This window comes from Kogia breviceps, chromosome 12, assembly GCF_026419965.1.
Source record: "Kogia breviceps isolate mKogBre1 chromosome 12, mKogBre1 haplotype 1, whole genome shotgun sequence".
Taxonomy (NCBI): Eukaryota; Metazoa; Chordata; class Mammalia; order Artiodactyla; family Physeteridae; genus Kogia; species Kogia breviceps.
The window spans coordinates 92,812,880-92,835,577 of NC_081321.1; the positions used below are offsets into that span (position 1 = coordinate 92,812,880).

General features: G+C 61.2%; 1 protein-coding gene and 1 long non-coding RNA gene across 14 annotated transcripts in view; one reads left to right on the forward strand and one right to left on the reverse strand.

Moving 5' to 3' along the window:
* Positions 1-4,702: 4,702 nt before the first annotated feature.
* ELFN2 (extracellular leucine rich repeat and fibronectin type III domain containing 2) overlaps positions 4,703-22,698 on the reverse strand; it is a 53,576-nt gene continuing 35,580 nt past the window's right edge. For 7 of the 13 annotated variants that reach the window (XM_067010139.1, XM_067010132.1, XM_067010140.1 and 4 more), the window contains 2 exons: positions 16,357-21,120; positions 4,703-7,858 (listed from right to left, as the gene is read on the reverse strand). In XM_067010139.1, coding sequence (XP_066866240.1) covers positions 4,941-7,397 — 2,457 coding nt within the window. In that variant the 5' untranslated portion in view covers positions 7,398-7,858; positions 16,357-21,120 and the 3' untranslated portion in view covers positions 4,703-4,940. Of the gene's footprint in view, positions 7,859-8,363; positions 8,604-13,082; positions 13,251-16,356; positions 21,121-22,698 lie in introns of all 13 variants that reach the window. The other 6 variants (XM_059082279.2, XM_067010141.1, XM_067010144.1 and 3 more) reach the window with 3 other exon arrangements.
* On the forward strand, positions 12,927-14,458 carry LOC136792299 (uncharacterized). Its single transcript, XR_010835933.1, has 3 exons — positions 12,927-13,295; positions 13,567-13,651; positions 14,340-14,458. It is a non-coding gene; the product is annotated as an uncharacterized lncRNA (long non-coding RNA).

Below are 22,698 nucleotides of genomic sequence, written 5' to 3' on the forward strand. Positions count from 1 at the left end.
CCGAAAAGAAGAAAAGGAGAGTTCAGGCCCCACCGAGGGAGGAAAGGTCCACACACAGCTAGGGTTCACAGGTTCGTAGCCCGGGGCCAGGAGCCCAACTCTGCAGACCCAAACCAGGTGCCAGGCGGCAGGGCAGGGCCAGGGGGCTGGCGGCTCCTTGGGGAGGCACGGAGCAAGAGTGGACCCCTCGGCCCTGCCCTGCCCTGTGCTTGTTCAGCGAGAGGCAGGGGAAGGAGAGGCCGCCCAGACCCTCTCCCCCCACCCCCATTCGACGCCCCTTCCCCTTCCTACTGCGGGGCAGCAGAGATGGACCTTTAACGGGGGGACTCTGGAGCAGACGTGAGAACAAGGAGTCTAAATACTGGTTCTGTCTTAAAGATGGGGGGATGGACGAGGAGCGGGGCAGCTCCTGGGGCTGAGGTGGCCGTGGAGTAGAAGTCTTGGCAGAGGGGAGATAAGCATTGCGGTCAGGCGAGCCCCAAACTTCACGCTAGCCTGGCGGGCAGGCTTCAGCTCTGCCCCTTAGGCCCCGTGGGGGCCAGACTCCCCAGGGGTTCCCCATGCCCTGACCACCCAACCACCCCAGAAAGAGAGCCCCGCTCCCTCAGGAACGGGGTGGGATGCTGCTAAACCGTGGGGTCCTCGCAGGGCAGGGCCAGGGTAGCGGGGGGCACCCGAGGAGGTACTTGGGGACATCCAGCTCCTCCTAACCCTACTCCCTCCCGCTCCCGTCTCATCCTCCGGTGGCCAGTGGCCAGCAGTCTGACTCCGTCTTTCAGAGCTTGGCTGCCGGTCACCCCTGCCCTGAGGGCTCCCCGAGGCCCTCGCCCTCCGTCACCCTGTTTTAATTCTCTGTGCAGTACCCATCACTGGGGAACAGTTTGAGGTTGACCCTTCACTGCATGTAAGCCCCTTAGAAGCCAGGACCTGTCACTCTTGTCTCCCAGGCCCGGGCCCCTTTCCTGGCCTTAGTGTGTCTTTAACTGGCTTCGAGACCTTAGCAGCTTCCTTTCCTTCCCCGTCCTGTGCCTCTGTTTCCCCCTCTGTTAAATGCCCAGGACGTGGAGGGGGGCAGGTGAGCGACTTCCTGCTGGGAAGCAGCAGAGCCCCTCGGCCAGGCCCAGCCTCTTCACCCTGCGTGTCTAGGGCTCTCCAGAGCGACTCTCCCCAAGCGGGTCTTTCCACCCCCACTGCCCACCCCCCACAGTCCTTTCCTGGCCTGGACACAGGCCACCACCGTCTTCCTGCTCTGTCCCCTAGGAGGGGTCAGAGGCGAGGGGCCTTCAGGCGGCCAATACAGGCCCCTCCTGCAGAGTAGAGAAACAAGCCTGGGACCCCCCAAGGAGGCGGCCGCCCCAGACTAAGCTTTCTTCCTGCCAGACCTCCGCTTTTTCACTTCTGGAAGGCCATTAGCTCCAACAGAGGGTTCGCGGCCCCTTCCTGTGCTCTCCAGGAGAGCGTGGACCCACGGGTGCCCCTTCCCAGGAACAGGCACCCAGGAGGCTCGAGAGATTCTGAGATAAGGGATGGCAAGCCTGGGCCCGACCCAAGGCAGGTCCCAGGGTGCGGCACCCACATCTCCTCCAGCTGGCTCGCCCCCTCCACTCCACCAGGTCCCTCGTCCCTCCTCCCCGGTACCTTCCCTTCTCTCCTGGTTGCCTGCCCTCCTGGCCCGCCCATGGCCATGGCGCAGGTCCACCGTGCTCACCTCCATTACAAACACAGGACCCAGGCCAGCCAGCCTCCTTGACATAAATGTTCATTTGACTTTCGTGACTATTTCGCCCTGCCCCCGCCCGAGGAAAAATTATCCCGAACAGGACACAGGACATAGATGCAGGAAGGCCTCCAGGGTGAGCTACAGCGCAGTGGTCCCCTCCCCAGAGCTACGGCCTGGCCTGGGCAGCTGGGGGACCCTCTTCTGCCTCAAAGGTCTGTACGACCTGGGCTGTGAATGTCGGTTCACCTCCTGGGAGTGGAAGACCCTTGCGGGTTAAGACGGACATCTATCCTTTAGAGCGCCCTGAAGCCGGCCTGTCTGAGGTTTTTATAGGTCATCTTCAACCAGGAATGATGGCGGAATGAAGGCGGCTCCGGTTCCTGCTGACAGTATTCCTCTCTGAGGGCAGCTCTGTCTCCAGTGAGGCCGGGCCAACGTCAAGGGGGGACCCCTCCGCCTATAGGTTCCTCCCTCAGGGCCCCAAACCTCCCCGTAGGGCCACCCATGAAGCCCCAAGCTCTTGGCTTCCTGTACTCAGCAGCGGTGCCTGACCCTCCCCACCCCGCAACCAAATCACCAGAACCCCTCCCTCTTCGGGGGCTCCGACTTCTTCATCTGCAAAATGGGAGCAAGTGGGACAGAGGAGAGGTCCCCACCCCCCATGCTCCCTTCCCCGGGGCTGTCCTTCCCGAGCAAGGAAGAGGGCAAGGGGTGAGGCCACATGGGAGGAGAGGAGGGGCACTTGTGGGCCCAACGTCCAGAAAGACAGGAGGCGGGTGTTGGGGCGGGGGTGGGGGGGTGGGGGGTGGGGCTGTGTTTTAGTGGCACCTGTTTTGGGTCTTGTGCAGAGCTGGCCCCTCCCCACGTTTCAAGAGCTGCTTCTCAGATCACAACAGAGGGACTGTGGGAAGGGCGGGGGGCGGCGGGGAGGGGGGCAAGGGAGTCTGGACAAACTGGCACATACACGACAGATGTTTGCTCAGAAAAATACAGTAAAATCGTCATGCAAATATAACAGGGAATCTGCTTCCTCACATCACCGGCTTCCCGGCCTGCTTGCTTTTCTGTTTTGCCCATCCGGTCTGAGGAGGGGCTGGCGGGCAGATTTGGGGGAGCCGGGGGAGGTCTGCTCTGCACATCCATGCTGGCCCCCTCCCCTCCACTCCCCAGAAAAACAGTCCTTTCCTTGCAAACGTCACCCCCAAAGTGAGCCCCGGGCTTGGTCCGTGCCCCAAGTAGGTGTGAGAGAGGGGCTGGGCTGAGCCCTAAGGTCCCCTCGCCCTCCGGTCCTCCCCCAGATCCTACGGGAACAGCACTGGCTCCCCTGTCAGAATCCCCCCCACCCGCAGTGCAGCTCTCGGTCCCCTCCCAGCGACCACCCTCACCCCGCGGTCACACGCCCCAAGTCGCAAGAAACCCAACTGGGTGACAGGCCAAAGGCAGGAGGGTGGGGAGAGCCAAGTGGGCTCCATCCCCGCCTGTGGTGGGTGAGGCACCAAGGGGCACACTGGCGGGTGGGCAAAGCTCCAGTCTCTCGGCCGCCCACTGGCAAACCCCCCAACCGCAGGCGAAGGGACGGCCGACCCCAGCCCCTCAGCATCCTGACAGTGTTCAAGAGCCCACGGTCTCAGGAACCCAGACCCACCCCTTTACAGCGCCCCAGGAAGCCCCTAGCTCTTGAGAAAGGCAGCCACCCCCTCTGGCCTTGCCCTCTCTCACCGCCCTCTACCACCCACACTGAGAGCGAGAACCCCCGAGAGCCCAACGGTCCCAACCGCCAGGCTCCGGGTTGCCATGGCGACAGCGGCTGGCCAGGGACGGGGAGGGGCCCGGGGAATCCAGCCTGCTCCTTCCCAGCAGGGGTGCGGTGGGGGTGCTCACCGTTTGTGCTTTGTTCGATGTTGGATGGGGGTCAGCAAGGGAGGAGTGGCCATTTCCACGGAAACATGGGAGCCCCTCAGGCCAGCGGGGTGGGGCAGGGGTGGGCAGCCAAGAGGGGGTGAGTGGAAAAGCTCCGGAAAGCCCTCCTTCCTCTGGGCAGGCTCGGATGCTGCCCCGAGGGCCCGTGGCGGCCAGGATGCGGGGTGGGGTGGGGGCAGAGGCAGGAAGGCCCCTGTTAGATCCCACCTCCCCACTGCTCCCAGGATCACAGTTTACTGCTGCCCTTCGGAGATGAGCAGGGCTCCTGGAGGCCCAGAGAGGCTGGGGGGGCCAGGGCGTGGGGCCTGCACCTGAGACGCGGTGGCCGCTGGCTCAGCCGCTCTCCTCAGACCCCGCTCTCCTCAGACCCCATCGGCAGCTCTCAGGCTACTTGGAAGACACTTGGAGGGGGCTGGTGGACCGCCCCGTATCTGCCCCTCCCCTGTCCACAGGACCTCCCACCTCTCCTGGGTGCTGGCGGCGGGGGTGGGGGGAGAGTGTGTATGGCGCAGAGGCCCCTGTACGAGATGAATCACAGCTCCACGCTCGGGGGGAGGGGCGGGGGGGGCGGGACACGGCCATGGGGCTTTCTAGAAAGGAAAAGTACCCGCCTGATTCTCACATCCCACAGCCCCAGGAGACCACAGCTCTAGAACAGGTAGTGGGTGAACAGAGGGTGGGGGCCCCGGGGGAGTTCCTGGGGCTGGGGGATTGCACTGGGCCGGCAAGTTGGGAGACTGACTCTCACCTGCCGTGTGACCCTGGGGTTAGCAATTCCTTTCTCTGAGCCTCGGTTTCCCCATCCATAAAGGAAGGAAACGATGCCCAATGTCCATCTTCTACTGAATCTCCAAGTGACCTGCCCCCCAGCTGGGGGGACCCGCTCCCTGCCCCAGGGGTGCTCTGGGCCATCCCCGCCCCGGGCTCCTTTGCCCCCAAACCTGTCCCTAGTCCCAGAGCCCCAGACCCCACACCCTCCTTTGGCTTCCTCGCCTGCCCGCCGGCCCCACCCAGCACGCACACCCCGGCAGAGTCCCTGGGCAGCACAGTAGAGACGACTGGTTTCAGTATCAGTGTGTAAACTTTAAGGAGAACATGTCTTTGTTTTCCTGTCCGGTATTGTCGGGTGGTGGTGGTTCACAGTCAGGTGGTGGTCAGGTGTGTGCGTGGGTGCGTGCGTGCGGGTGTGCGTGTACGTCCACTCCTTGGCCTCGGCCGCCAGCGCGCCCCGCCCGGCCGCCCGGGCCCTTCCCCGCGTGCCCCTGGCCCTCCCCCTCCAACCTCACCGGGGAGGAGAGGGTCACAGCTTCTGCTGGGCCGAGACCCCCTTCCAGTAATCGAGGATGTCGTGCAGGTCCTCGTCCTTGGCAAACTGGACCTTCTTGCGCAGGGCGTGGCCGGCGGCCATGTACACCTCCTCCCGGTGGTGCTTCTTGTAGGGCCGGAAGCGCTCCCAGATCTTGTGCGTGCTCTCGGATGAGTACTCAGGGCTGGAGGAGTAACCTGAGTAGTAGTGTCTGGGGGAGAGCTGCGAGTAGGTGGAGTCCCGCTTGGTGCGGGTCAGCGGCTTGAGGAAGGACACGCGCTGGCTCAGGCTGTCGGCGCCCTCCTCGTAGTACAGGGCCGGGAAGCTGTGCCGGTGCTCGCTGCAGTGGTAGGCGGGCTTCACCTCCAGGTGGTGGACGCCGCCACCGCCGCCGCCACCGCCGCTTGCCGGCACCAGCGGGAGCCGGTCCAGCGGGCTGTTTAGGGGGCTGCCCTTCTCCATGTACTTGGAGTCGCCCTTGGCCAGCCCCGTGGCGGCCGGATGATCCGGCACGTCCAGGCTGAAGACCTTGGCGCTCTTGATGGAGCCGCTGGAGGAGACGCTGCAGGTCTTGCGGGCCACGGCGGCATCAGCGCTCAGCTGGCGCTGCAGCGGGTGGTGGGAACTCTCCTTGTAGGGAGGTGAGAGGAAGCTGGGCCGCTCCAGCCCCCCGGCGGTGGCAGTCGAGGAGGTGGTGGAGGCCGCGGGGAGGGACTGGCATTCGAAGGCCATCTCGGGGTCCCCGCCACCGCCGCCACCCCCCAGGAAGGAGGCCGAGTCCAACTTGAGGGCATCGATGCAATTGTTAATGATCTGGTTGACCTTGTCCACCTCTTTGGCGATGGTGGAGATCTCAGCGGCCGAGCCCTGGCCGTTCTCCAGCTCCGGGAGGTCATCCTCGGGCCGGGCCAGGCCATCGCCGCCCGTGCCCGTGCGCACCTCGATGTAGTTGCCCTTGGTGGCCACCTTGGGCGTGTCCAGCCCACCTTCCAGCCCCTTGGAGGTGGTGGGCTTCTCCCCGATCATGGAGGGGATGGAGGACATTCGGGACACGGGCAGCACAGGGGGCTCGCCCAGCTTCTGGGTGGCGTGGACGACGGAGCCGGCATCCACGTCGGCCCCGTAGCGCATCTCCAGGATGGTTTTCTTGACCTTGACCGACTTCTGCTTCTCCTCCTGCATGCGCCGCTTGCGCAGGCAGTAGTAGACGGCTCCCAGCACGATGACCATGCCGAAGAGGCAGCCCAGGATGGTCATGATGTAATGGGTGGTGGTGGAGGTGCTGGGCGCCAGGTCGCCCGGGACCGGGTCCCTGGTGGTGAAGGTCAGGCAGGTGTGGTTGAAGCGGCGGCTGTTGCGCAGCGAGGTCACGCAGAAGGTGTACTCGGTGTGGGCCCGCAGCTTGTCCAGCGTCACGATCTCCTTCTTGTTCTTGAGCGTCATGACGTCGGAGAAGTAGCTGTTGTTGTACTGGACCAGGACGTACATCTTGCTGTAGGGGTGCGGGATGATGACCACCAGGGTGGCTGAGGTGAAGGTGACGTGGTGCAGCTTGATGGCCGGCCCCGCCGAGGCATCCGTGGTGGACGAGGCCGGGGGCTCCACCGAAAGGATCTCGTCGGGGTTGAAGCCCGAGTTCTCGTCGGGCTCCCTCTGGGCGTCGGTGGAGTAGGGCGTGGGGTGGCTGGCGGGCCGGGCGGGCAGCGAGCCGTTGCGGCACTTGGCCTGCAGCACGGTGATGGCGTTGAGGCTGTGGTAGGGCCGGGGCACCAGCAGCGGGTAGCCGGCGAACTCGCGCGGCGACTCGCACTGCAGGCGGTCGTAATTCTTGGTGACGTTGTTGAAGACCACGAGCCAGGCCAGGAAGCCGAAGAGGTCGCACTCGCAGTTGAAGGGGTTGCCAGCCAGCTCGCACACCATGAGGCTGGCCAGGCTGGCGAAGGTGGCGCCGTCGAGGCGGCTGAGGCGGTTGGAGGACAGGTCGATGCTGATGAGGCTCGGGCACTCGGAGAAGGCGGCAGGCGTCACCACCTCGATGAGGTTGTGCTGCACGAAGAGGAACTGCAGGCGGCCCATGCCACGCAGCATGCCCTCGGTCAGGTTGCTAAGCTTGTTGTAGCCCAGCTGCAGCACCTGCAGGCTCGACTGGCCCAGGAAGGCACCGTCCTCGATGTAGGAGATCTCGTTCTTGGTGAGGTTGAGGTCGGTGAGGTTCCCGAAGCGGTTGAGCGAGGAGTAGAGCACGGCCTTGAGCTTGTTCTCGTTGAGCCGCAGGTCGTGCACGGTGCTGTTGATGTGCTGCGGGATGGTCTCGTAGGGCGGCTGGTTCTGGCTGCAGATGGCCAGCCACACGTAGCCCTTGTCGCCCTCGATGAGCCAGCAGTCGGCGCGCACGGCGCCCGGCCGGCACACGCACAGCAGCGCGGCCGCGCACAGCCCCAGGCGCAGCATGGCTCCGGCCGCGGCCTCCTCACGGGCCGGGCTCGGGGTCGGGGGCCGGGGCGCAGGTGGCCTAGCGGCCAGAGGCTGGGGCCGCCAGCACAGTCCTCCCTGGGGCCGCCACCATCTTGGGGGCGACCCCCAGCTTGGGGGCCCCGAGCGAGGCAGGCAGAGCCAGTGCCAACTGTCGGGGGCCTGCCGGGATGCTACCTGCAGGAGCCGGGTGCCACGGCCAGGCCAGGGCCACGGGGGCTACAGGCCCCCCAGTCTGCTTCCCCCGAGGTGCTCGTCTCCTGCCGGGAGGGTGCCCGGGCTCTCAAGGCGTGACTTCCTCTCCCTCCTCCTCCTCTTCCCCCTGGGGTTCTGGGCTCAGAACTTCAGACGATTCCCACGGGAGGCTGGAGACTGGAGCTCTGAGGGGGGAGCGCAAGAGACGGGGACAGGAAGGAAGAGACCCATCTGTCACCTGGTTCCTGAAAGGCAGCACCGAGAGGGGGTGACAGATCAGTGTGAAGGCTCAGAGCAACCCCACTAAGCTCCGGTGCAGGCCCCCAGTCCCTTTCCCACCCCCTCCCCGGGGGGGTCCTGTGCCGGCAGCACTCTGGGTCCCTGTTAACATAAAAGAAGGGGGGTAGTGGGTGGCAAGAGGCGGAGGAGGGGGCAGCAGGACACGGAAGGAGGGAGACCAAAGAAACAAGGGAGGGGGAGGGAGGAGGGGATAGAGTCTGGAGCCAGTGGGCAAAGAAGGGAGACTGGAGACTTAACAGGCCAGGTGCATACACACACGCGCGCGCGCGCACACACACAAACACGCCCCGGCACACTAGTGTCCGCACTTGTCCACCTGCCTGCACAAAGACCCACAGGCCCCCACATGGGCCAGAACTCCATGGCATGCTCACATGGACAGGCGTATACACACACGCACACCTACAGTCTTGTGTACGACAACAGGCCCATACACACACGGCCACGTACCCAAGCAGCCACCTCCAATCCAGAAAAGAATTAAGAAGCCCAGCAAAATGCCTCCTCTCCTCCATGCCCAAAGATAAATAATTCATTTGTTGTGTAACTGCTCCTGTTCCAAAAATAAGTCCCTTGTCTCGGCTTCCAAGGGGGAGGGGAAGCAGAGCAGCACGAATGTGGGCCCCCCAGGCAGGGGGATGCAGAGAGGCTGGGGTCTCCCGCGGTGGGAGGGCACAAGATGAGCTCATCCTGCAGGCAAGAGCAGAGCCAAGGGAAAGAGAGGGTGAGAGTCTGGGAATCCAGACACACCCTCCATAGCACCTCCTCGAAGTGCTTTCCCGTACGGGGGCCCGGATCCTGCAGGGGATGCCTCAGGCAGAAGAAGCCAGAGGCCTCCGGAATTCTGTGACCGAAGCCGGGCATCCCCTCAGCGGCTGGGAGAGTCAGAGGCCCACAGAGGAGCAGTGACTTGCCCAGAGACACACACCACAGCCTGGGCCGGGATGAAGGCTCCCAAGCCAGCAGGAATCAGGAGGCCTGGAGCCCCACCCACCCTGCCTGATTAGCCAGATGGAGCGCACCACCTCTGAGTCTGTTTCCACAACTATAAAGCAGGGGACCAAGCCCCTGCCTGGCCGCCTGAAGGCGGGGGAGAAGTGAGGTGAGTCATGCTGCGTGCGTTCAAGATGGAGAGGGTCAGGGGAGGTAGTGCAGGGCCCCCAGCCCACAGACCCTCATTTTCCAAGTGGGGAAACTGAACCTCAGTCTGGGGTGGACTTGCCCCGGTCACCCAGCAAGCCAGACACAGCCCCTCATCCAGATCAGTTTCCAACTCACACCCAGTGCTCTCCTGACCGTGAGAACTCGGTCCTCCCTCCCTCCCTCCGCCCTGGGCACTGGCCAGGGATGTGAAGATTAGGCCAGAGCAATCCATGTTTGGCTAAAGAAAGCAGAAGACTGTTCACAAGGGCCACCTCTGCCTCCTGCTCCTCCTCCTGGGAAACTCCAGGAAAAAGCGCTTCAAGAAAAAATGTGAAACCTTTGCTGTTAAAGCAAAACCAATCTACAGCCCTGAGTCCCAGAGGGCTGGAACAGAGGAAAGGGACGTGGAGAGGGAGAAAAGTCCCCAAAGAAGCCCAGGCAGGCAGTTTTTGTTGAGGTGGCAAGTGAACAGGGCGTCTAGGTGACCCCTCGGGTGAAAGGCTGATGCAGCGTCAGAGGCTGTGATGATCAGGATCTCCAGGGGAGTCCGCCTCACACCTCCCCGTCCCCTGCAGGGCCAGCTTGGGCTGAGAGGCCGGATGGGGGCAGGGGAGGGGGTAACCAGAGGCTGTCGGCCAAGAAGGGGACAGGAACAGGCAGCAGAGAGCATTTCTGTCCTGGGCTGTGCCATGAAAATTCTCAGGGCTGGAGTCGGGAGACCAGGGCTGGGCTCCCATCCGACGTGGCCGCTGGCTCCTAGGGGGCCTCAGGCCAGACCTACCCCTCTGGTGGCTTCAGTTCCCCTCCCCCTCAGGCAGCGAGGCTGTAATGGAAGAGGCTGAGTTGCCAAGTTTGCCCTATCAGAGAAGCCTCTGTCTGCACCTCCTCTGGCTGGGGATGTCTGGGGACCGCATTGCATTCGTATGCAGGTGACGCGCAGGTGTGCGCTGGCTCAGAGCACTGGAGCAGGGGTGTGCTGCAAGTAGACGGGTGTGCAGGCCGGCGGGTGTGCACACATATGCCCGTGTGCACAGGATGTGTGCCTGTCTGGCCAGCTACAGGAATGATCATAGGAGGGAATGAGGCTGTGCCTGTGTGTGGAGGGGTGGGAAGGGATGCATGTGGAGCGTCTCCGGGGAACACAGGCCCGCACCTGCCTTTAGGTCAACATGTTAAGCACACGTGTGGCCCACATGAGCGCCTATGTATGTATACGCACATGAGGAACTTTAGCTGCATTGAGCCCCCCCACCCCTCAGATCTGAGTTGCTCAAACCATCACCCGCTCGGCCAGACCCAGCAGCTGTCAGGCAGAGCTGAGCTGGCCAGACTTGGAAATCCCAGGCCATGCAGAGGGTGTAAGAAGAGGCGAAGGGAAAGGGAGGGGAGTAGGAGAAGGCTCCCAGACTTGGAGAGGCTGCACTAGTCCGGTCCTGCCTCTTCCCTTCCCAAACAGTTCAGGGGGTACAGTGGCCCCCACGCCCCTAACCCAGCCCCTCTGAGCGCTGCCCAACTGGGCCCTCAAGGTGACCCCGCCCTCTCTCCGGCTCCCCCCACTCCCCGCCCCCCACCCTCCCCCATGACTCAGAGTGGGGAGGACGCTCCCCCTCACCCCGTCCCGTGTGCGTCAGCCGCCTGTCCCTGTCCCTGGGCTGCCTGCCCACCACCTGTCGAGGCCTGACGCATCCAGGGACGGGGGACAGCAAGGCCGCGAAGACGCTGACAGAAGCACTTGGCCCCCGGCCCAGCTGCACACCCACTCCAGGTGTGGGGAGGGGCGTGCCGGCCGCCGAGCTATCAGACCTGGGGCTGCGGGTCCTGGGGGTCAGGCCTTCCCCTGCTCCCACGGGAGTGATGCCCCAGCCCAGACACCCGTGGGAGGAACAGGGCCCTACCCACCCCAGCACACCTGGGGGCTGGTGAGAGAGAGAAAGGAAGTGAGGAAGCTGCAGACAGGAGGTGAGGGCTGAGGAGGAGGGAAAAGCCAAAATCTGGAGACAGCTGAGCAGGGAGAGGCAGAGGAATAGAGGTAAACGGAGAGGGTGCGTCGGAGACAAAGGAATCCATTGGCAGAAAAGCACAGCGAGATGACAAAAATGGGGGGGGTTGCGAGGGAGGGGACACAGTGCCTGCCGCCCACCCCACCCACCCATCCAGGGGCCAGATGTGCACTGGGCCTGGCTGAGCCACCGAAGTGCAGCCTGTGACCGGCCCAGGAAGGGGGCGGGGAGCAGCAGGAAGCAGGTGTTGGAAGCAGAGGCCTTTTCTGCCTAGGACCCCAACGGTGCTAAACCTGGGAGGGTGTGGCCACGCCGGAAGCAGGCTGTGGGCCAGTGGCCAGGGCACCAGGGGGTGAGGGGGCAAAGAGCAGCGCTCCCAGGGGACCTGGACTCAACGGACCCCTCCCCCAATGCCCCACCCCGCTCCCACTCCCCCAGGTGTCAGGTAATGAGTGAACTCTGGCCGGGGGGGGGGGGGGCAGGCCCAAAGTGCCCAACCAGCACCTTTCCAAGGGTCCCTCTCTCCTGCCACCACAGAGAGAAGGAATGTGGTGAAGTTGGGGGGCAGCGTGCCGTCGAGGGATCTTGGGGCGGAGGGATCCCCGTCTGGCAGGCTACCCGCTGCATGGTGCCCGCTCTCGTGGGGCCACCCTCGGACAGAAAGGAGGGAGAAGAGTGAGCAAGACCATACGGGTATGAGGGGCAGAGCTGGGGTGGGGGTCTCTGCTCAGAGCTGGGTACAGCCAGGGAAAGTCTGAGTCACTCTGGGCAAAGGCCGCCCCTCTCTGGGTTTCACAACCCGCCCCCTGACATCACCGGTTGATCCCGTTGGATTCTGCACCCTCCTCCAGGGGCCACGAGGTGCAGGGCCCCTCGGTGGACTCAGAATCCCAGGGCCTCAGAGCAGCAGGGACGAGGAGCCCTGGCTCTGCCCAATCGCAGCCACTGTCAGAGGGGCAACCGAGGCCAGCACTGGGCAAGGGACACGTCCGGTTGGTGGGAGGTCAGCTCAGGGGCCAGGGTGGCCGCGACAGAGCCTGATCTGCCAAACTTGAGTCCCCTCTGGGAGATGACTGCCCCTGGACACGGCCCACTCAGCTACCCCCGGACACTGGGCACGAGCCTGCTTCTTTACCCAGGAAGCGGGCCGAACGATCCCTACCCACAAGGCTGCACTGAGCTGACGCGGCGGGTGCGAGCGCGAGGCCTGGCACGTAGCAGGCGGCGGCAGAAAACGGCAGCTGCCGGTGTTCATGAGGTTCTTCTCATTATTTCCTCACAACCCTCATCACCTAAGAATAGGGTTCCCCGGGACTCAAGCTCCCTGACCCCCTGGGCCACAGACCCCTCCACTGCAGGCTGACCCCCAAGCTCCCCAGTCAGAGGGGAGCCGTGACCTTTCCGCCCCAGGCTGTGGGGCTGTGAGAGCCAGGGGGTCATGGGGCTGCTCCCCCTGCCTGGGCTGGGCGAGAGGATGGACAGGGTGAGGTCTGCCTGTGTGTCCCCCTGGCTGAGGGCAGATGGGGTGGGGAGTGGGGAGGCAGAGGCCAGCAGGGAAGATGCGGGGCCGGCCGGCTCTGAGACCTTGGGTGAGTTGCAGGCCCCCTCCAAACCTCAGTTTCTCCACCTGCGTGGCAAGGTGAGTGCCTCCCATCGCCCGGGGCTCCCACAAAATCCCAGAACATAGTGGAGACAAAGACACTCTGTATAGGGCAGGAGGCCCGGCAGATGCACGGCTCCCGCTCATAAGGTCATACTCCCGCAGGATGCTGGTGGGGTCCAGGGAGTGGATGGGGGAGGTGAGGCCCATGTTCCGACCTCCCAGGAGTGGGACATGAGGCTCAGCCGGGGAAATCTCATTTGCAGCGGCTGATCAGCCCTGGTATGGGCTCCTCCCTGGGCCAGACTGGCCAAGGCTCTCTAAGGTGCCATTGACACTCTCCGTGTCAATGCCATTACCCAGGATCACGAGGACCGAGGACTCCTGGGGCCCAGCCAGAACTCGACAGGCAGGCAGCCACCTCACCTCTGCTGGAAGCACAGCACCAGGCCAGGGGTTCCAGAGATGGGCTGTCACCACTCCACCCACGGAGACAAAGCCTGCCACCCCCTGGGAACTGGATGCCGGGTCTTATAGCTGCCTCCACCTCACCAGGGCTCCTCGGGCAGACTGCTCTGGGCCTCGGTTCCTCATCTGTAAAATGGGATAATTATACCTTCGCCACTGGACTACTGTATGGTAAGTGAACCATTTGGATTTCAGGTGCAAAGAGCCCCAGCTGCAGGACAGAGAGAAAAAAGCATGGATGGTGGAGGCAAAGGGTCCTGGTATTGAATGCTGAGCTGTGTGACACAGAGCACATTAATTAACCTCTCGGGACTTCAGTCTCCTTGTCCATAAGATAGTCGCAGCTACCCTTTACTCAATGGCTCATTTGCGTCGGACATTTTACATTCCTTGAATCTTATATCAGCCCTGCATGGTTAGTGCTGTTGGCTTCATTTTACAGATGAGAAAACTGAGGCCCCCTCCTTCCCCAGCTTCCTCCAAAGAGCTGCGTCCGTTGCAGGGACTGGACATGCACAGGCCATCTTGTGAGTTTCCTGCCCCTTGGGTAGGCACCTCCCTCCCTATCAGGAAAGTGTACAAGAGTGGACCATCCATAAACCGAGAGAGAATTCAATTCTTCCATCAGTCAGGAAGTACTTAGTCCAGGTCAGCTATGTTCCTCAAATATCCCCAGGCACACTCCTACCTCAGGGCCTTTGCACATGCTATTGTCTCCTCTTGGAATGCTCTTCCCCCAATATCTGCACAACCCACTACCTCACTTCATTCAGATCTCTGCTCAACTGCTCCCCACAACCCCACCTTCCCTGACACCAAATCTGAGATGACTCACTGGTCACTCAACCCTGGCTTTGGTCCCTTCTGAGCCCTCAACAATACTAGACAACATTTAGTTCCTTATAAGCCCCTCCCTGCCCCCATAATAAAGTCAAAGTAGGCTTTATCTTGTGCTAAACTGCAACCTCCATACCTGGAACAGGGTCAGACATTTAGCAGGCGCCCAGAACATGATGTGTGGAATGAGAGCTCAGGGTTAGGGATGGGGATGGGGGACAGAGGGAGATCCTGGGGTCTGTGACTCCACCGAATCAGGACTTTATATAACTATCAGAGGGAGGGCCCCCACTACTGATGAGGTGCTCACGGTGTGCAAGAAATGTGCTGAGCCTACTTTTTAGCCTCATGACCCCACTTACACTTCCCATTTTTCAGATGAGGAAACTGAGGTTCAGAGAGGGGCTGTGATCTGCCCAAGACCACACAGCCAGGAACTTGAACTGGCCCGAGCTCTTAGAACTACCAGACCTTCCAGGATCCCTGCAGATGTGACTTCCCCAAACTTGCATACCTCCAGTGACAAGGGATCTCAGCACCCATCTGAGGCTTATTCCCTTCTTGAACAGCTCTGATTATTAGAGATTTCTTTATATTACAAAGCCAAACCTAGCTCCTGTACCTATGTTCATTCACTGGTCCCAACCTGCCATTGGCCAGACACGGCCTGCCTGGAGCCACTGCAGCCAAGAGTTCTCCTCAAAGGTCCTTCTGATATTTGTTCATCAGTTATCTCATGGCCCTGCAATCCGCGTATCCAGGATGAACAGCCTCACATCCTCTATTGCTCTTCCAAAGGCACGGTGTCAAGTCCCACACCCTTAGGTCCAGCTGCCCCGGGTCATGCTTGCTGTCAAGGTCCCTCCTAAAACGTGTCACCTGGAGCTGAGCCTCAGCACCAACACGGTCCGAGCAGTGACCGGCACCAGGGGCCCTCTGCTTCCCTCGTTCGGGCGCCACACTTCCGTTACAGCAGCGTGGATACACAGAGCAGTGTGTCCTCACCTTGACCTAGATGTCAACCAAAGCCCCGGGCCCCTTCACATCCTGCCAGGCAGCCCCGATGCCCTCAGAACGTCCTCAGGCAGCTCTGGGAAGTATCTGTTTGGGTTTCACCCGAGGTGCTAGGTTTCCATCCACTCCCATTCCATCACGTCTTGTTAGTCTCAGCCCTCCGTGCCAGCTGCTCCACATCTCAGGGGAGCTGGCTCCTGCCCCTTGATACTATGGCACCCGCCCCCAGCTCTGTGCCATCCTGCGCTGAGTGAGCGGGCCACGGCTGCATCCGTGTCACGGGGAAAAGGGGAGCGGGCCTGCAGCTCACCGCTGGGGCAGGTCGGGCACGCTGTCCAACCGGCCACAAGCTTACCCGCGCTCCTTACACATCCGCAGGTATTTACTGCACACCTACCGTGTGCCTATGACATGCAGTACTGCAGACAGATGCACCCTGTCTTCACCGAGTTTCTGACTTACCCAAAAGAGCTTACTAAGAACATGGCCACGTCGACAGCAGCAACAGCTGACAGTTATTGGGGGTTAATGGGTTGGCATCCGTCTCCAAGCCAAGTAACCTTGGCCAGAGAAGGGGGCTGGGCTAATCTGCTGTGCCACGAGCTGTTATGACACACAGAGGACTGGCTCACTGTGTGACCTTGGGCAGGTCAGCACCTTGCCCCCTCTGGGCCTCAGTTTCCTCATCTACTTAGGGAGAGAACAGCGGAGCACCTGTGTCTCTCTGGTTTGCTGGGGCCAGCCCCCAAGCCCTCTGTAACTGCTCACTGGGTCATCTCCCAGGAACTCAACTGATTGATGCCTGGGCCTCCCCTGCTCCCAGGGGCGTCAGATCTGTCATTAGCACCTGCGCTGTGTCCAGGCCTCAGTGGAAGGAGGTAGGGAGGAGGACGGAAGGGTTTTTAACAGGTCTTGGCCTTGGGAAACCACCCAGCAGCCTGGCAGGAGAAGCCCCGACACTGGCTCTGTGGGCAGCCCTTCACAGACGGCCCCTCGCACAGTCCACACTCCCTGGTACCCACTCCCCAGCCCTAAGCAGCCCAGCACCCACCCCACCCACCACCGGCGCTGTGTAGAGCACGGGACCCTCCTGCTCATGGCCAAGAATGATCTGTATTAAAAGTCCATCTCCTAGTCCCACTCCAGGAGTTATCTCTGGCTTTCCCAGAATCCTCCAGGCTATTGAAGGGACTGCCTCCTCCATCTGACCCCTGACTTCTCCCACCTGACCCCTGCATCCCCACCTTGCCCCTCTCCCCCCACACGACCCCTGCCCTCCCCCACCTGGCTCTGCCTCCCCCACCTGACCCCTGCTGGTCCCTTGGCCCTGGCTCCGGCAAACCCCAGGCCCCACTCAGCTGCAGCCCCGGGCACTACTCACCAGTCTCCACTGGACCCGCTCTTTCACCAGTGCCTGCGCACACGCGGCTGCCTCTGCCTGCATGGCCTCCATTCATTCATTCAATAAACATTTATGGAGCACCTACTATGTACCAGGCGCCGGCTAGGCCCTCCCTCCCAGCTCTGCTCCCTCTCCAGGGCCCCAAGGGGTGAACATTTCCCTGCCTTCCAACACCCTCGGGGCTGTCCCAAGGCAGAGTGGTGTGTCTGGAGCCCACGGGGAGACGCGGGGGCTCCCGGTGGCAAAGCACGCAGCCCACTCGGAGGCAGCCTGGCAGGGGAGGGATGGGCGGCGTGGGGCATGAAAACAGAGTCACGGGCTGACACGGGCTGGGCCTGAGCACTTCTCACGTTAACTCACTGAATCCTCTGCACAACCCCATGAGTCGATGCTGCTGTTATTCCCACTTTACAGAGGAGGAAACTGAGGTTTCACAACTACTACATAGTGGTTTTAACCCTCCATGGCACCAAGCTCTGGGTCAAGAGATGCTGTGGGATCCTGTGTCATCTGGACAATGTTTTTTTTAAAAAAAATTTTAAATTAGTTGCCAATGTTGAAAACTCCAGATATTTTATTTTTAAAATCCACTGAAAAACCTGGAAGAACTGGCTGCCCAGGTTCTGCCTCCCTGCAGAGACAGAGCAGGTGGCACAGGCCTAGGTGGACCCATCCTCCTCCCCGCCTCTCTGGATGAGGTTCCCACTGACCCCTGGGCAACAGAGGGAACCCCGGAGTGGGGACAATTAGAATCCGGACCTGTGGGGGGAATCCATGAGCCTCCCGGGTGGGACCCGAGGGTGCTCCAGTACCTGCCTCCCTGGTTCTGTGGCTCTGGGACACTCTAATGGCATGGGTCATTTTCTTTTGGCGAGGGGAGGTCTCTAATTACGCATCTGGGATGCAAGGGCTCTACAGTATATCTACAATCCCTTGATCCTAAAAGCCTACTGAGTCTTGGCCTCTGTGTCACCAGTTCTACAGGACTTTTAGCTGCCCTGGCCCATCCACAACCCCTGCTTGCCTCCAGCAGGCCCACTGGAGTGGGGACCCCCAAACCAGGAGAGCACCTGTACAGCCCCCGAGACCTGCCTGTCAACCTGCGGGGTCCCTGGCTCTCCAACCATGCTGCTTGGGTTGCCGGGTCAAGTTTGGGGCTCCTGTTGGGGTTTGAGGGTTACTTGCTCCCAAACAGGATTCCCACTCCGTAAAATGCTGCCAGCCAGGCTGCGCTGAGGTTCCAGCCAAGGCCGCTGTGAACACCAGGAGGCCTAAGGCCTTGGCTGCTGAAGCCACACCCCGGAGGAGGGCCTGCTGCAAAGAGCTCCCTGGCCTTCTGGAATGGCCCCTTGCTCTTGCCCTGACCCACAGACCTCAGGATCCCCTCACTCTGCACACCTGGGACTCCTGCCCACCCTCCCCACTGCCTCCCCCAGGCCCCAGCACCCGGGGCCCCATAGCCAGCCAGGGCCAGGCTGAGACCCCTCCCAGGGCCACAGCCCATCACAGCCCCAAAACAGGGAGTCGTATGGGGTCCCTCTTCTGGCCCTGAGACTAGCTTCTCTGGTGTGGATGGCGGTGGCGGGGGGAGCTTGCAGGGGCCTGCAGCTGTGGCATCAGAGAACAAGGAAGCTCTGTTCGTGCAGAAGGAGCCCCGGAAATGCCCGGGGGTGGGGGGGCTACCCCATGGACTGCCGGCTGCGCTGAGACCACAGCCCAGGACATGTGGCCACCAAGCCCGCACGGCCAACCCACGGGGACCGGCCCTCCCTAGCATCCTCCTAGAAGGTATATAGGCCACATTCAACTCAAATCCTGGCTCTGCCACTGAACGAAGAGCATGGCCCTGGCAGGCCATTTCTTTCCTCTGAGTCTCAGTCTCTGCTTCTGTAAAATGGGACTAGAAGGGCACTACCTCCGGGGGTGGGCGAATGAAAGCCTCAGCGCAGGGTATGGCTCACAGCAAGTGCTCAATAGTTAGCTGCCTCTAGAATGATTACGGTGGCCCGGCTCACAGGCGTGGCACAGTGCCCAGCACACAGCGGGTCCCCGTCACCCACTGGTGCAACAGTGGTGGCAAGGAAGGGATGAGGCCTGGCCCCTGACAGTGTCTGCCTGTTCCTGCCCCCCCCAAAGGCCTGCTCCCACCCCTGCCTTCAGCCTGTTCCCCAGCCTCGGTTTCTCTCCCATTGCCAAAGCACAATGGCTGTTATAATTAACAGATTATCTCAGTGCGACAGCTGTGGTCCTTCGAAAATTGGGTTGAATGACAAGATCCCGGCATATGGTAATTTCTTTTCATCCCCTGCTCCCTCTTTTCTCTCGCCCTCGCTTCAGCCTTGTTACAGATGCAAATGTTTTCTCCCCTTTCCCTCCTTCCCAAACACCTTCTTCCTCAGAGCCTCCTCCTCCTCGGGATGGCAGGGGACAGACTACGGTTCTGCTTTCCAGTGAAAGCCAGGTGGGAACTGACCCTCCCGGGCCCCTCTGTGAGCCTGGCACTGGGCAAAGTGCCCAATCCAGGTGACTTCTGTCATCTCCCGGCAGACCTAAGTCCCTATACCTCGGGATTCCTCCTACCTGCCAGGCTGCTCCCCCCTTGGGCTACTTTGCAGTGACCTTCTCTGAGGTCCTGGTTCCGGTCCTCTGCTCTGCCCAAACCTGCTTCTCCGCTCCCACCACCCCCCCCAGCAGCTCCATCCCTCTCAGGGTTTCTGTTAGCAGCTTGGTACTGACGGCCAGCCGCCTTCTGGACCCCTCCCTGGCACCTGAACCCCACACCTGGCCTCGCCTGCCACTGCCCACATGCTCCCCAGCCCTGCTTCTCTGCCCGGTCCCTGAGCCAGCTAGAAGCAGCCCCAGCTGCCCACATCTGGAAGGTCTTTGCGCCCTCCCACTGCTCCTGCCCTGCTTCAGCCTCCTTCCTCACCCCAAATGAGTTTCTCGATCAGCCTTCTCACTGGTCTCCCGGCCTCCAGTATTCCTGTGCTCAAAAGCCTCCACTGGCTCCCTACTGATCTGGGAAATTTCCAACAGCAGACATCTGAAGCCCAGCCCCTGGGGTCCTTGGGAGCTGGTTCCTGCTTTCCTCTCCTGCCCTCCTGCCTGCCCCCACCAATTAAAATGGTCTGCTTGGGGTCCCTCCTGTGGGTTCCCACAGCCCCCTGGGCTTCTTCCATCACAACCGAACCAAAACTGCTTTTACTCCTGAACTGAGTTCTCCAAGGAAGGGTCTGAGTCTCCATTAAAGCCCAGCACCAGGCACCCAGCAGGGGCTGAATAAACATCTGTTAATGACTGAATGAAAGAGGCCTGCTCTCTCCCTTTATAGACAAGGAAACCGAGGCTCAGAGTAATTAATGACTTGCTCAAGATCACACTGTTTGTGCGAGACAAAAGCAGGATTTGAACCCAGGTCTGTGATTCCATGCCAGTCTTTCCAACTGCCTGGGGAGGGCTGTGTGCGTCAGCTTTGGCACAGATCTCCGAGGATTTGAACCTCCCTCCAGCCTCAGCTGGATGATAAGAAAATGGTGCTCCCTGCCCAGGCTGTCATTGCCTCGACCTTGGACCCCCAGGGCCTCAGTCTGCTCATCTGTAAAGTGGGAAGGAGCCCTGCCTCATCCCCATCTCAGAGGGTGGCCGCGGGGGCAGAAGCTCAGGCCTTGGAAAAAGCCGGTCCTGCTAACAACATCTGAGGGTTTGCCCACCCTCACCTCCAAACCCAACTGCGTTCCCCTTGGCAGGTACTCCTCAGAGCTTGGGGGTTCCTAGCATGGCAGGTGTAACACAGGACAGGGACCCCCCGCAACAGCGACAGCTAGTGGAAGAAGCATGGGGGAGCTGGGAGTCAGATCATAACAGGCAGAAGCTTCCCTCTCAGCCTCGGTGTCCTCATCTGTGGACTGGGCCCAGTAATGCCCACTTTACAGGGTTGCCATGGGGACTAATGTGTAACATGTCTAGGAAGGTACAGGCACCACCATGGCCACATGTTCTACGGGAACGTGATGGTCAAGTGTACCCAGGAGAGAGGGGAGGTGAAGGGGGTGGCACAAAGCAGGACCACTGTTCCTCACTCTCCATCCTCAACAGCTCACAGAATAGAGCTCACACCCCAACATGCAGCCCTTGGGCCCCTGCCTCCCTCTCTAAACTCATACCCCACGACACCCCTTCCCAACCTATGGAGTTGCAGAGACACCCATCTGCATGTCCCCTGGGCCTTCGCTCATGCTCTTCCTGAGCCTGGGGTACCATTTCCACCTTCCCCACCCCCTGCAGCCCAGACCTCATGCCTCCTCCTCCAAGAAGCCTTCAGAGATTTCCTTTCCACAGGGAGAGTGCGGGCCTCTCTACTCTGCCCCCATGCCCTGATTCCATCCCCATGGACTCCTGGAAGGATCCTAGAGATTGTCTCACCCCACCTCCCTTCCCCCCATTTTACAGATGGGGAAACTGAGGCACAGGCGAGGGACAGCAGCTCTCCAGGGATGTACTTGAACCTAGGTACCTCTGCTGCTTCCAGCCCTACAGGCAGCTTCTCCCCTGGAGCTGAGCTGTCGTTGTTCAGCCCTTGCCTGTCTTCTCCACGCCCCCCAGCCCGGAGCTACCTGAGGACGGGACTCCATCTTCCTCTCTGCGCCCCCACCCCAGTGCCTAGCCTAAGGCCTGGCACATAGTAGGCACTCAGTAAATGTCTGTTGAATTGAATTGCGCTCAGGGCGGCCAGTCGTCTCTGCTCTGTAAGAGAAGCATAGAGTTAGTGGAGCCGTTCCCGTGGCGACAGGGGTGGGAACCAAGCTGGTGGGGTGAGGAGGCGGCTTGCCCCAAGGACCCTGAGGGGCTCTGGAAAGGATAAGGGGTCTGGGAAGCTGGAACATTCGGACTTAGATGAGTCCGAAATCCTGCCCCAACAGGCGGTGTGGCCCTGGCAAGTCACACCACCCCTAGGGCCTCGGTGGCCTCATCTGTCCAATGGAGATGACACTCCAGTCCCTAGGAGCTCTGAGGACAGCTTGTGATGAGGACCAGAAGAGATGTGAGGAGGGTAAACAGTGACTCCAGCTCACAAGCATTGAGGGCTCAGTGCCTGAAACACCAAGTTGGGTGGGAATTATGGCCCATTCTACAGATGAGGAGACTGAGGCTCGGGGAGCAGGGCGGCTTCCCCGAGGTCACATAGCCCAAGTGCTTGAGCCCATGCTGTACTCACAGTCTCCCTGCAGAGGAGGGAAGCGAGGAGTAACAAACCCCGAAGACACTGAACCCACCAAAGGGTGGCCAGAGCCCAGGCCCAGGCTGGTGAAAAAACTCCAGGCCCAGCGTGAGGCCCGGGGCTCTGCTGGTTCAAAGCCATCCTCAGATCCAGAGGCTGCAAAGGCCTGGGCAGGCCCTGGTGTTAATATAGATCAGCAGAGACTATAAATACACAGCCAGGCTGGGCACTGCAGGGCCAAGCCCGAGGAGCAGCCCGGCAGGGGCTCTAACCCCAGCCCTGCCCCACAGGCCCCTCCCCCTTGGGCCTCGGTTTCCCCGTCTGTCAACAGCAGGCTACGCCACAACCATGATGGCTCAGGTTCTTTACCCAACAACCTTCAGTTCTGTGACCCAGCCAGGCCAGCATGGGGCCCTTGGAGCCCAGGCTAGAGACCCAGGAAGGAACAAAAAAAGGATGTAAGAGAGGCTGCCCTGATCCACCTGGGACAAGCAAGGGAGGGCTTGGCTGGGCCTCTGCTCCCTGGCCCGGAGCCCAGGAGAGGCAGGGAGAGGGGCCTAGATACCAGCCCTTCCCTCATTCACTCCCTCATTCATTCCAACAGCCATTCTCTGACCATCTCCTGCTGGGAGCAGAGGACTCACAGCCCAAAGACACAGCCTCAGGATGAAGCTCCAGCAGGGAAGACAGCAAGATAAACAAGCACCTCTCCCCGCAATCCATGTCTGGGTCCAGAGCTCGCACGTCCTCTGGCCCGCACGCCCCATCCGAGCTTGCCTCACAAGACACTCGCTTCACACTCGCCTTGTGCCTGGACCAGGACCTTGTCAAGGACAGGGATGGGGAAGGCGATCTCACTCACGCTGTAAACCCAGAGACCAACACAGCACCCAGGAAGCGCTACACAAATGTTCACAAAAGGATGAAAGAATGAATAAAATGCCTCGGAGATTCAAAGAAAGGACGCCCATACACAAGGCCACGAGAGAGACGTGGGCGCAGGGGGAGGTGGGGGAGCAGGAGGGAGCCCGCGCACTTAATATACAACGTGCCCACTTGAAGGACGGGGAGACTGAGGCTGAGAGAGGCTAGGGGATGTGCCC